The 15000-nt window shown below is 44.1% G+C and overlaps 2 protein-coding genes across 2 annotated transcripts in view; both read left to right on the top strand.

The window, feature by feature from the left end:
* Positions 1–12468, top strand: part of dusp16 (dual specificity phosphatase 16) — a 23326-nt gene extending 10858 nt beyond the window's left edge. Inside the window, exons 3-7 of the mRNA XM_028571234.1 lie at positions 784–947; positions 4913–5072; positions 6443–6566; positions 10608–11002; positions 11667–12468. Coding sequence (XP_028427035.1) covers positions 784–947; positions 4913–5072; positions 6443–6566; positions 10608–11002; positions 11667–12394 — 1571 coding nt within the window. The 3' untranslated portion in view covers positions 12395–12468. The remainder of the gene's footprint in view (positions 1–783; positions 948–4912; positions 5073–6442; positions 6567–10607; positions 11003–11666) is intronic.
* LOC114550445 (NLR family CARD domain-containing protein 3-like) overlaps positions 1–15000 on the top strand; it is a 689968-nt gene that overhangs the window by 247040 nt on the left and 427928 nt on the right. The window lies entirely within an intron of this gene.

Genomic DNA, 15000 nt, shown 5'->3' with positions numbered 1-15000 from the left:
AAAATCCCTCGGCCAAAGGTTTAACGCTTACACAACCACAACTGGTATCTGCTGACCGATAATAGAAACTTCTTACAGGTGTGTGTGTGTGTGTGTGTGTGTGTGTGTGTGTGTGTGTGTGTGTGTGTGGTTTTAAAGGAAAGTTTATGGAGAGAAGAGGATCTTAATCAGTCCTCAGACTTTAAAATATGAGGCTGTCGTCATCTATAAATCTATAAATATGGACACTGTCCAGAAGATGGGAAACAAGTTAGAAACTGGAGATATCTTTCACTAATTTGGTGAAAATATGAACCATGAATACTCACACACACACAGAGACACACACAGAGACACACACACACACACACACACAGAGACACGCACACACAGACACACACAGAGACACACACACACAGACACACACACACGCACACACACAGACTTTTGCAGGATTAATTGTGGAGAAACTCAGTTTTACAGATGGTTAATTAACTACATTTATATTGTGCTTTTCTAGTCTTAACCACCTCTCAAAGCGCACAGCTCTGTCAATTAAATCAACTAATCGATTAGTCGACAAAATTTGACTTGAAACTGTGAGCCAGCCCTGGGCTGTGTCTCAAACCACACACTTTTTGACCGTTTTTAGGGGGTCATCCTGGTACTTTCAGTGCACTGATTTTTTTTTCGTTATCTCCACGATATACTTAAAACTAAGTGTGTGAAGTGTGTGAAGTAGGCAGTTTGAGACACAGCCCTGGTGATAAACTAGCTAACCTGGTGACTGTTGGTTCCCCTCAGGTGGATTCTCTGAGTTCTCCCATCTGTTTCCGGGTCTGTGTGAGGGGAAGTCCACTCTGGTTCCTTCATGCATCTCTCAGCCCTGCCTGCCGGTCACGAACATCGGGCCGACCCGCATCCTGCCTCACCTGTACCTGGGCTGCCAGAGGGACGTCCTCAACAAGGTGAGACACGAACCCTAAAGGCCCGTCCACACTAAGAACTAGAGCCAGGGATGCACTGAATCCAGATTTTTGGGGTTCGGCTGAAAACTGAATCCCCAGGTTGAGATTGTGCTGACTCCTCCTCCCATCCTCAGTCCATGAACCCAGTAAACACATGAATGAAGTAAACCGGGAGCAAGGGGGAATGAGAGGGGGGAATGAGAGGGGGGAATGAGCGTGGGAAACATAGCAGTGTAAATGCAGCCTGAGATTACCTGTGTGTGTGTGTGTGTGTGTGTGTGTCTGTGAGTGTGTGTGTGTGTACATGTCTCTGTCTGTGTGTACAGGACACATATGGAATTATGTACTTAACAAAAAAGTGTGAAATAACTGAAAACATGTCTTATATTTTAGATTCTTCAAAGTAGTCACCCTTTGCTTTTTTTGATAACTCTGCAAACCCTTGGTGTTCTCTCAATGAGCTTCATGAGGTAGTCACCTGAAATGGTTTTACCTTCACAGGTGTGCTTTGTCAGGGTTAATTAGTGGAATTATTTCCCTTATTAATAAAAAAGCAAAGGGTGGCTACTTTGAAGAATCTAAAATATAAGACATGTTTTCAGTTATTTCACACTTTTTTGTTAAGTACATAATTCCATATGTGTTCATTCATAGTTTTGATGCCTTCAGTGAGAATCTACAATGTAAATAGTCATGAAAATAAAAAGGAAACACATTGAATGAGAAGGTGTGTCCAAACTTTGTACTGTATTTATAAAGGTGATGTCATGATGTTTGTGTGTGTGTGTATAAAGGTGATGTCGTGATGTTTGTGTGTGTGTGTATAAAGGTGATGTCATGATGTTTGTGTGTGTGTATATAAAGGTGATGTCGTGATGTTTGTGTGTATATAAAGGTGATGTCATGATGTTTGTGTGTGTGTATATAAAGGTGATGTTGTAATGTTTGTGTGTGTGTGTATATAAAGGTGATGTTGTGATGTTTGTGTGTGTGTGTATAAAAAGGTGATGTTGTGATGTTTGTTTGTGTATATAAAGGTGATGTCATGATGTTTGTGTGTGTGTGTATAAAGGTGATGTCGTGATGTTTGTGTGTGTGTGTATAAAGGTGATGTCATGATGTTTGTGTGTGTGTATATAAAGGTGATGTCGTGATGTTTGTGTGTATATAAAGGTGATGTCATGATGTTTGTGTGTGTGTATATAAAGGTGATGTTGTGATGTTTTGTGTGTGTGTATATAAAGGTGATGTTGTGATGTTTGTGTGTGTGTGTATAAAAAGGTGATGTTGTGATGTTTGTTTGTGTATATAAAGGTGATGTCATGATGTTTGTGTGTGTGTGTATAAAGGTGATGTCGTGATGTTTGTGTGTGTGTGTATAAAGGTGATGTCATGATGTTTGTGTGTGTGTATATAAAGGTGATGTCGTGATGTTTGTGTGTATATAAAGGTGATGTCATGATGTTTGTGTGTGTGTATATAAAGGTGATGTTGTAATGTTTGTGTGTGTGTGTATAAAAAGGTGATGTTGTGATGTTTGTGTGTGTGTGTATAAAAAGGTGATGTTGTGATGTTTGTGTGTGTATATAAAGTTGATGTCATGATGTTTGTGTGTGTATATAAAGGTGATGTTGTGATGTGTGTGTATATAAAGGTGATGTCATGATGTTTGTGTGTGTATTTAAAGGTGATGTTTGTGTGTGTGTATATAAAGGTGATGTTGTGATGTTTGTGTGTGTGTGTATATAAAGGTGATGTTGTGATGTTTGTGTGTGTGTATATAATGGTGATGTTGTGATGTTTGTGTGTGTGTGTATATAAAGGTGATGTTGTGATGTGTGTGTGTATATAAAGGTGATGTGTGTGTGTGTGTGTATATAAAGGTGATGTCGTGATGTTTGTGTGTGTGTATATAAAGGTGATGTTGTGATGTTTGTGTGTGTATATAAAGGTGATGTTGTGATGTGTGTGTGTGTATATAAAGGTGATGTTTGTGTGTGTGTGTATATAAAGGTGATGTTGTGATGTGTGTGTGTGTATATAAAGGTGATGTGTGTGTGTGTGTGTATATAAAGGTGATGTCGTGATGTTTGTGTGTGTATATGTGATGTTGTGATGTGTGTGTGTATATAAAGGTGATGTTGTGATGTGTGTGTGTGTATATAAAGGTGATGTTATGTTTGTGTGTGTGTATATAAAGGTGATGTTGTGATGTGTGTGTGTGTGTGTGTGTGTGTGTGTATATAAAGGTGATGTTGTGATGTGTGTGTGTGTATATAAAGGTGATGTTGTGATGTGTGTGTGTGTGTGTGTATATAAAGGTGATGTTGTGATGTGTGTGTGTGTGTGTGTATATAAAGGTGATGTTGTGATGTTTGTGTGTATATGTGTGTGTTGTGTGTGTGTATATAAAGGTGATGTTGTGATGTGTGTGTGTGTGTGTATATAAAGGTGATGTTGTGATGTGTGTGTGTGTGTGTGTATAAAGGTGATGTTGTGATGTGTGTGTGTGTGTGTGTATATAAAGGTGATGTTGTGATGTGTGTGTGTGTGTGTATATAAAGGTGATGTTGTGATGTGTGTGTGTGTGTGTGTATATAAAGGTGATGTTGTGATGTTTGTGTGTGTGTGTGTATATAAAGGTGATGTTGTGATGTGTGTGTGTGTGTATATAAATGTTGTGATGTTTGTGTGTGTGTGTGTATATGTGATGTTGTGATGTTTGTGTGTGTATGTGATGGTGATGTTGTGATGTGTGTATATATAAAGGTGATGTTGTGATGTTGTGTGTGTGTGTGTGTATATAAAGGTGATGTTGTGATGTTTGTGTGTGTGTATATAAAGGTGATGTTGTGATGTGTGTGTGTATATAAAGGTGATGTTGTGATGTGTGTGTGTGTGTGTGTATATAAAGTTGATGTCATGATGTTTGTGTGTGTATATAAAGGTGATGTTTGTGTGTGTGTATATAAAGGTGATGTTGTGATGTTTGTGTGTGTGTATATAAAGGTGATGTTGTGATGTTTGTGTGTGTATATAAAGGTGATGTTGTGATGTTTGTGTGTGTGTGTATATAAAGGTGATGTTGTGATGTGTGTGTGTGTATATAATGGTGATGTGATGTTTGTGTGTGTGTGTGTGATGTTATATGTGTGTGATGTATATGTGATGTTTGTGTGTGTGTATATAAAGGTGATGTTGTGATGTTTGTGTGTGTATATAAAGGTGATGTTGTGATGTGTGTGTGTGTGTATAAAGGTGATGTTGTGATGTGTGTGTGTGTGTGTGTATATAAAGGTGATGTTGTGATGTGTGTGTGTGTGTGTATATAAAGGTGATGTTGTGATGTGTGTGTGTATATAAAGGTATATAAAGATGATGTTGTGATGTGTGTGTGTATATAAAAGGTGATGTGTATGATGTGTGTGTGTGTGTGTATATAAAGGTGATGTTGTGATGTGTGTGTGTGTGTGTATATAAAGGTGATGTTGTGATGTGTGTGTGTGTGTGTATATAAAGGTGATGTTGTGATGTGTGTGTGTGTGTATATAAAGGTGATGTTGTGATGTGTGTGTATATAAAGGTGATGTGATGTGTGTGTGTATATAAAGGTGATGTTGTGATGTGTGTGTGTATATAAAGGTGATGTTGTGATGTGTGTGTGTGTGTATATAAAGGTGATGTTGTGATGTGTGTGTGTGTGTGTATATAAAGGTGATGTTGTGATGTGTGTGTGTGTGTGTATATAAAGGTGATGTTGTGATGTGTGTGTGTGTGTGTATATAAAGGTGATGTTGTGATGTGTGTGTGTGTGTGTGTGTATATAAAGGTGATGTTGTGATGTTTGTGTGTGTGTATATAAAGGTGATGTTGTGATGTGTGTGTGTGTGTGTGTATATAAAGGTGATGTTGTGATGTGTGTGTGTGTGTATATAAAGGTTATGTCGTGATGTTTGTGTCTCCAGGATCTGATGCAGCAGAATGACATCGTCTACGTGCTGAACGCCAGCAACACCTGCCCCAAACCGGACTTCATCCCCGAGTCCCACTTCCTGCGGGTTCCTGTCAACGATTCGTTCTGTGAGAAGATCCTGCCCTGGTTGGACCGATCGGTGGAGTTCATAGGTCAGCCCACGACGCTATATTATAATAATAATAATAATAATAATAATATTAGGGGACCACTAAGGTCTATATAAAAGAGACTTCAGATACAGTATTAGGGGACCACTAAGGTCTATATAAAAGAGACTACAGATACAGTATTAGGGGACCACTAAGGTCTATATAAAAGAGACTTTGGACCACTAAGGTCTATATAAAAGAGACTTCAGATACAGTATTAGGGGACCACTAAGGTCTATATAAAAGAGACTTTGGACCACTAAGGTCTATATAAAAGAGACTTCAGATACAGTATTAGGGGACCACTAAGGTCTATATAAAAGAGACTTCAGATACAGTATTAGGGGACCACTAAGGTCTATATAAAAGAGACTTCAGATACAGTATTAGGGGACCACTAAGGTCTATATAAAAGAGACTTCAGATACAGTATTAGAGGACCACTAAGGTCTATATAAAAGAGACTTCAGATACAGTATTAGGGGACCACTAAGGTCTATATAAAGAGACTTCAGATACAGTATTAGGGGACCACTAAGGTCTATATAAAAGAGACTTCAGATACAGTATTAGGGGACCACTAAGGTCTATATAAAAGAGACTTCAGATACAGCATTAGGGGACCTCTAAGGTCTATATAAAAGAGACTTCAGATACAGTATTAGGGGACCACTAAGGTCTATATAAAAGACTTCAGATACAGCATTAGGGGACCACTAAGGTCTATATAAAAGACTTCAGATACAGCATTAGGGGACCACTAACTAAATAATAATAATAATAACAACAACAGACGGAGCTTCAAGCTGCAAAGTATCTGTTGAAATGTTGCAAAAAGAGCCAAAAATGTTCCAAAGAAAAGTGTCTACAATGTAGGAAAAGTGACTGTTGACTAAAATGTTAAAAATGACCAAAAGCATTAAATAAGCAACAGAAACATTTCAATAAAGTGACAGTTTATTTTTACAGTTGAAGAAAAAAAAGTGACTAACATCGGAGGAAAACGGCAGGAACGCCCAAAAAAAAGCCTGTATATGTCTGTCTGTCTCTATCTCTTTATCTCTATCTATCTTTCTCTCTATATCTATCTGTCTTATCTCTATCTATCATCTCGCTATCTCTTATCTCTATCTTTCTCTCTATATCTATCTATCTCTTTATCTCTATCTATCTCTTGCTCTACCTATATATCTGTCTCTCTATCTATCTCTATCTATCAATCCATCTCTCTCTATCTCTATCTATCTCTATCTATCCATCTATCTATCTCTATCTGTCTCTGTCTCTCTTATCTCTCTATCAATCCATCTCTCTCTATCTATATCTATCCATCCATCTCTCAGCCCTGTTCTGACCTTTGTGTATTTCAGAGAAGGCGAAAGCGTCAAACGCCCGCGTCCTGGTCCACTGTCTGGCGGGAATCTCTCGCTCCGCCACCATCGCCATCGCCTACATCATGAAGAGGATGGACATGTCTCTGGACGAGGCGTACAGGTCAGAGACACACAAACACACAGGACACATGTCAGAGACACACAAACACACAGGACACAGGTCCGAGACACACAAACACACAGGACACAGGTCAGAGACACACAAACACACAGGACACAGGTCAGAGACACACAAACACACAGGACACAGGTCAGAGACACACAAACACACAGGACACATGTCAGAGACACACAAACACACAGACAGGTCAGAGACACACAAACACACAGGACACATGTCAGAGACACACAAACACACAGGACACAGGTCAGAGACACACAAACACACAGGACACAGGTCAGAGACACACAAACACACAGGACACATGTCAGAGACACACAAACACACAGGACACAGGTCAGAGACACACAAACACACAGGAGACATGTCAGAGACACACAAACACACAGGACACAGGTCAGAGACACACAAACACACAGGAGACATGTCAGAGACACACAAACACACAGGACACATGTCAGAGACACACAAACACACAGGACACATGTCAGAGACACACAAACACACAGGAGACATGTCAGAGACACACAAACACACAGGAGACATGTCAGAGACACACAAACACACAGGACACATGTCAGAGACACACAAACACACAGGAAACAGGTCAGAGACACACAAACACACAGACAGGTCAGAGACACACAAACACAAAGGGAGACATGTCAGAGACACACAAACACACAGGAGACATGTCAGAGACACACAAACACACAGGACACATGTCAGAGACACACAAACACACAGGAGACAGGTCAGAGACACACAAACACACAGGAGACAGGTCAGAGACACACAAACACACAGGAGACAGGTCAGAGACACACAAACACACAGGAGACATGTCAGAGACACACAAACACACACACAACAAACACACAGGAGACATGTCAGAGACACACAAACACACAGGACACAGGTCAGAGACACACAAACACACAGGACACAGGTCAGAGACACACAAACACACAGGAGACATGTCAGAGACACACAAACACACAGGAGACATGTCAGAGACACACAAACACACAGGACACAGGTCAGAGACACACAAACACACAGGACACAGGTCAGAGACACACAAACACACAGGAGACATGTCAGAGACACACAAACACACAGGACACAGGTCAGAGACACACAAACACACAGACAGGTCAGAGACACACAAACACACAGACAGGTCAGAGACACACAAACACACAGGAGACAGGTCAGAGACACACAAACACACAGGAGACAGGTCAGAGACACACAAACACACAGACAGGTCAGAGACACACAAACACAAAGGGAGACATGTCAGAGACACACAAACACACAGGACACATGTCAGAGACACACAAACACACAGACAGGTCAGAGACACACAAACACAAAGGAGACATGTCAGAGACACACAAACACACAGGACACATGTCAGAGACACACAAACACACAGACAGGTCAGAGACACACAAACACACAGGAGACATGTCAGAGACACACAAACACACAGGAGACATGTCAGAGACACACAAACACACAGGACACAGGTCAGAGACACACAAACACACAGGAGACACACAGAGACACACAAACACACAGGAGACATGTCAGAGACACACAAACACACACAGACAGGTCAGAGACACACAAAACACAGGAGACAGACAGGTCAGGAGACACACAAACACACAAACACACAGGACACAGGTCAGGAGACAGGTCAGAGACACACAAACACACAGGAGACATGTCAGAGACACACAAACACACAGGAGACAGGTCAGAGACACACAAACACACAGGAGACATGTCAGAGACACACAAACACACAAAAACACAGGAGACATGTCAGAGACACACAAACACACAGAGAGACAGGAGACAGGTCAGAGACACACAAACACACAGGAGACATGTCAGAGACACACAAACACACAGGACACAGGTCAGAGACACACAAACACACAGGAGACATGTCAGAGACACACAAAAACACACAGGACACAAAGGACAGAGACACACAAACACACAGGAGACATGTCAGAGACACACAAACACACAGGAGACATGTCAGAGACACACAAACACACAGGAGACAGGTCAGAGACACACAAACACACAGGAGACAGGTCAGAGACACACAAACACACAGGACACAGGACAGAGACACACAAACACACAGGAGACATGTCAGAGACACACAAACACACAGGAGACAGGTCAGAGACACACAAACACACAGGAGACAGGTCAGAGACACACAAACACACAGGAGACAGGTCAGAGACACACAAACACACAGGACACAGGACAGAGACACACAAACACACAGGAGACAGGTCAGAGACACACAAACACAAAGGACACAAACACACAGGAGACAGGTCAGAGACACACAAACACACAGGAGACAGGTCAGAGACACACAAACACACAGGAGACAGGTCAGAGACACACAAACACAAAGGACACAAACACACAGGAGACAGGTCAGAGACACACAAACACACAGGAGACATGTCAGAGACACACAAACACACAGGAGACAGGTCAGAGACACACAAACACACAGGAGACAGGTCAGAGACACACAAACACACAGGAGACATGTCAGAGACACACAAACACACAGGAGACAGGTCAGAGACACACAAACACACAGGAGACATGTCAGAGACACACAAACACACAGGAGACATGTCAGAGACACACAAACACACAGGAGACAGGTCAGAGACACACAAACACACAGGAGACATGTCTCTGGACGAGGCCTACAGGTCAGAGGAAATAGGTATCGGCTGATCTAACTCAAAGAAAATCGTAATCGGTCTAGGAAGTTGTAATCGGTGCATCTCTAGCAGAAACTAATATATTATTGTAATATTCAGCCGGATCCAAAGACTCAGTCTTACATGGAGCCGTTTCCTCCAACTTCCTCCGATGTTACACAACAGATTTCTGCAGCTTTCAGAGCTCAGACTCCCGTTTGATGTCGGCCGTGCACATTCCTCTCCACGTAGATCCAAACAACACAGAGTCGGTCCTAACGAGTCCTCATCCTCGTTAAGCCTCCAATTAATCCGCCCGCGTGTCACTGTTCATTACAAACACTCGTCTGGACGCTCACTAATGATGCTGCTCCACATTCTGGGAGGCTAGAAACCCAAAGAACATACCAAATGTAAACCTAAACATACATTAACTCGTTACAGCCTCCCCTCTCTCCTCCTCAATAACATTTAAAGCTACAGACACAGAAATGGCTCATCCTAAGGAAAGCTCATTGTGGGACTGGCTCTAGTGGCTGTAATGCTGCACCATGGCTGAATATCGGGAAAGAGACTTCAGATACAGTATTAGGGGACCACTAAGGCCTATATAAAAGAGACTTCAGATACAGTATTAGGGGACCACTAAGGTCTATATAAAAGAGACTTCAGATACAGTATTAGGGGACCACTAAGGTCTATATAAAAGAGACTTCAGATTCAGTATTAGGGGACCACTAAGGTCTATATAAAAGAGACTTCAGATACAGTATTAGGGGACCACTAAGGTCTATATAAAAGAGACTTCAGATACAGTATTAGGGGACCACTAAGGTCTATATAAAAGAGACTTCAGATTCAGTATTAGGGGACCACTAAGGTCTATATAAAAGAGACTTCAGATACAGTATTAGGGGACCACTAAGGTCTATATAAAAGAGACTTCAGATTCAGTATTAGGGGATCACTAAGGTCTATATAAAAGAGACTTCAGATACAGTATTAGGGGACCACTAAGGTCTATATTAAAGCATCCAAAGAGCACCATGTCATGGGACCTTTAAGTGCTTTAAAGTAGATATGCACTGGGTCCATGGATTGGGATATATATATATATATATATATATATATATATATATATATATATATATATATATATATATATATATATATATATATAGTTTTAAAGCCCCAAATGTCAGGTTTGAAGAATGTCGATGTGGCCAATAGTCCAAAGTCTTGACGTAACGTTTGTTTGCAGGTTTGTGAAGGAGAAGCGGCCGACCATTTCTCCCAACTTTAATTTCCTGGGTCAGCTGCTGGACTTTGAGAAGAAGTTGAAGAGTCCTCTCGGTACCGACGCCAAACCCAAGCCCGTCCACCCGTCAGAGTCCAGCGGAGCCGTCCCGGTGCAGCCCGAGGACTCGGAGCCCCTGACCCTGCCGTGCGTTCTAGCCGATGCCCCCGAGCAGCGCCTGCTGGCTCGGGCTCTGAGCGGCCTGCAGCTCGGCGCCGCCGACGGACCGGACGGAGCCGAGGACAGCGCCCGGCTGAAGCGCTCCTTCTCTCTGGACATCAAGTCGTACGGCGAGCCGGCAGGCGGCGCCACGTACGGCCGAGGAGCCGGAGACGCCCCCGAGTTCTTCAAACCGCCAGGTAGGGCTATGCAAAAATCAGAAAATGTTTAGTTTAGACTTTTACTTGTCCCCGTAGGGCAGTTGGTTCTGCAGCAAGACATAAAACACTGGACAGTCACAAATGCAAGACCAAAAGTTTGGACACACCTTCTCATTCAATGGGTTTCCTTTTTATTTTCATGACTATTTTCATTGTAGATTCTCACTGAAGGCATCAAAACTATGAATGAACACATATGGAATTATGTACTTAACAAAAAAGTGTGAAATAACTGAAAACATGTCTTATATTTTAGATTACTCAAAGTAGCCACCCTTTGCTTTTTTTGATAACTCTGCAAACCCTTGGTGTTCTCTCAATGAGCTTCATGAGGTAGTCACCTGAAATGGTTTTACCTTCACAGGTGTGCTTTGTCAGGGTTAATTAGTGGAATTATTTCCTTATTAAAAAAAAAAGCAAAGGGTGGCTACTTTGAAGAATCTAAAATATAAGACATGTTTTCAGTTATTTCACACTTTTTTGTTAACTACATAATTCCATATGTGTTCATTCATAGTTTTGATGCCTTCAGTGAGAATCTACAATGTAAATAGTCATGAAAATAAAAAGGAAACACATTGAATGAGGTGTGTCCAAACTTTTGGCCTGTACTGTATTTTATTTTTTCCCATAATGCCGCCAGGCTTCAAGGAGCTGACCAGCAAACCGTGCCAGTTCTCTCCGGTGCAAGAAGTCTCGGAGCAGTCCACTCCGGAGCAGAGCCCCGACAAAGACGAGGTCAACGGGGAGCGAGTCGCAGCGCCGGCACAGCCCTCGCCGCCACAGCCCTCGCCGCCACAGCCCTCGCCGGCACAGCCCTCGCCGCCACAGCCCTCGCCGGCCTCCAGCGGCTTCAAGCCTCCGCCCGCCACGCCGAACTGTTCGCAGCCGCTGCACCGGAGCGGCAGCGTGGAGGAGAACGCCACCAGCTTCCTGTTCGGCTTGTCCCGGAGCCAGCAGCATCTATCGGCCAAACCGGGCCCCGGTGGTGCCGGTGGCGTGCTGAAAGGCTGGCACTCTGACATCCTGCTGGGCTCCCTCGCCGGCGGCTGGTACCTGTCCTCAGACTCCACGCGCTTCTACTCCGCCTCGGCCGTCCTGAACGGCACCGCGGTGGCGGCCTACAGCTGTGGCGCCGTAGGCCTGGAGGAGGTGCGGCGCCGACGCGGCAGCCGGCAGAGGACGGGCAGCGACCGCGGAGACTCGCGGCGGAGCTGGCACGAGGAGAGCAGCTTCGAGAAGCAGCTGAAGAGACGCAGCTGTCAGATGGAGTTCGGAGACGGGAGGACGGACGGCAGCAGAGAGGAGATGGGGAAGGTGGGGAGCCAGTCGAGCTTCTCCGGCAGCGTGGAGATCATCGAGGTCTCCTGAGACTCTGAGAGACTGAGACAGACTCTGAGAGATTGAGACAGACTCTGAGAGACTGAGAGAGACTCTGAGAGACTCTGAGAGACTCTGAGAGACTCTGAGTGACAGAGAGACTGAGAGAGACTCTGAGAGACTCTGAGAGACTCTGAGTGACAGAGAGACTGAGAGAGACTCTGAGAGACTCTGAGAGACTCTGAGTGACAGAGAGACTGAGAGAGACTCTGAGAGAGACTCTGAGTGACTGAGAGAGACTCTGAGAGACTGAGAGAGACTCTGAGAGAGACTCTGAGTGACTGAGAGAGACTCTGAGAGACTGAGAGAGACTCTGAGAGACTGAGAGAGACTCTGAGAGATTGAGACAGACTCTGAGAGACTCTGAGAGACTGAGACAGACTCTGAGAGATTGAGACAGACTCTGAGAGACTCTGAGAGACTGAGACAGACTCTGAGAGATTGAGACAGACTCTGAGAGACTCTGAGAGACTGAGACAGACTCTGAGAGACTGAGAGAGACTCTGAGAGACTGAGAGACTGAGAGAGACTCTGAGAGACTCTGAGAGACTCTGAGAGACTGAGACAGACTCTGAGAGACTCTGAGAGAGACTCTGAGAGAGACTCTGAGAGACTGAGACAGACTCTGAGAGATTGAGACAGACTCTGAGAGACTCTGAGAGACTGAGACAGACTCTGAGAGATTGAGACAGACTCTGAGAGACTCTGAGAGACTGAGACAGACTCTGAGAGACTGAGAGAGACTCTGAGAGACTCTGAGAGACTGAGACAGACTCTGAGAGACTGAGAGAGACTCTGAGAGAGACTCTGAGAGACTGAGAGAGACTCTGAGAGACTCTGAGAGACTCTGAGAGACTGAGACAGACTCTGAGAGACTCTGAGAGAGACTCTGAGAGAGACTCTGAGAGACTGAGAGAGACTCTGAGACAGACTCTGAGAGACTCTGAGAGACTCTGAGAGACTGAGACAGACTCTGAGAGATTGAGACAGACTCTGAGAGACTGAGAGAGACTCTGAGAGACTCTGAGTGACAGAGAGACTGAGAGAGACTGAGAGAGACTCTGAGAGACTCTGAGTGACAGAGAGACTGAGAGAGACTCTGAGAGACTCTGAGTGACAGAGAGACTGAGAGAGACTCTGAGAGACTCTGAGAGACTCTGAGAGACTCTGAGTGACAGAGAGACTGAGAGAGACTCTGAGAGAGACTCTGAGTGACTGAGAGAGACTCTGAGAGACTGACTGAGAGACTCTGAGAGACTGAGAGAGAGACTGAGAGACTGAGAGAGACTTGAGAGACAGACTCTGAGAGACTCTGAGAGACTGAGACAGACTCTGAGAGATTGAGACAGACTCTGAGAGACTCTGAGAGACTGAGACAGACTCTGAGAGACTGAGAGAGATTCTGAGAGACTCTGAGAGACTGAGACAGACTCTGAGAGACTGAGAGAGACTCTGAGAGACTGAGAGACTGAGAGAGACTCTGAGAGACTCTGAGAGACTGAGACAGACTCTGAGAGATTGAGACAGACTCTGAGAGACTCTGAGAGACTGAGACAGACTCTGAGAGATTGAGACAGACTCTGAGAGACTCTGAGAGACTGAGACAGACTCTGAGAGACTGAGAGAGACTCTGAGAGAGACTCTGAGAGAGACTCTGAGAGACTGAGAGAGACTCTGAGAGACTCTGAGAGACTCTGAGAGACTGAGACAGACTCTGAGAGACTCTGAGAGAGACTCTGAGAGAGACTCTGAGAGACTCTGAGAGACTCTGAGAGACTCTGAGACAGACTCTGAGAGACTCTGAGAGACTCTGAGAGACTCTGAGAGACTGAGACAGACTCTGAGAGGCGTTTCCACACCTCCAGTTCGTTTGTTTTTCGAGTTTGTAAACTTGCTTTCGGTTTCTTTTCACACAAAGAAAACTCCGAGCGAACTAAAAGGCATCGCTACAAACCACGCAACAAAACCTCCGCTGATTGGCCAGCGACAAAACGCCAAACAACGCGACACAAACGTCAACAAAAGGGGACATTAAAACAAAAAACGGAAATGTCCTGAAGCAAACCGGAGTTTGTTTTGAACGCCCGGTTGTTTTGGTCCGAGTGCGTCTGCTGCGTTCACAAACACACACACACACACACACACACACACACACACACACACACACACACACACACACACACACACACACACACACACACACACACACACACACACACACACACACACACACACACACACACACACACACACACACACACACACACACACACACAGAGACACACACACACACACACACACACACACACACACACACCCTAAAACTGGTTCTGAGACTCTAGGACTTACACAAAAACTGATCCTGGTCTGAGACTAATCTTGAGACCACCTCCACCTCGGACCTCGGACATAGACACACACACATACAGACACACAGAGACACAGGCACACACACACAGACACACACACACATACAGACATAGACACGCACACATACAGACACACAGACACACACAGACACACACACACATACAGACACACACACAGACACACACACACACACATACAGACACACACATACACACACACACACACAC

This window comes from Perca flavescens, chromosome 23 (genome assembly GCF_004354835.1).
Source record: "Perca flavescens isolate YP-PL-M2 chromosome 23, PFLA_1.0, whole genome shotgun sequence".
Lineage (NCBI taxonomy): Eukaryota > Metazoa > Chordata > Actinopteri > Perciformes > Percidae > Perca > Perca flavescens.
The sequence above is the reverse complement of the archived record's forward strand: the minus strand, read 5'-3'. Positions and strand labels throughout refer to the sequence as shown.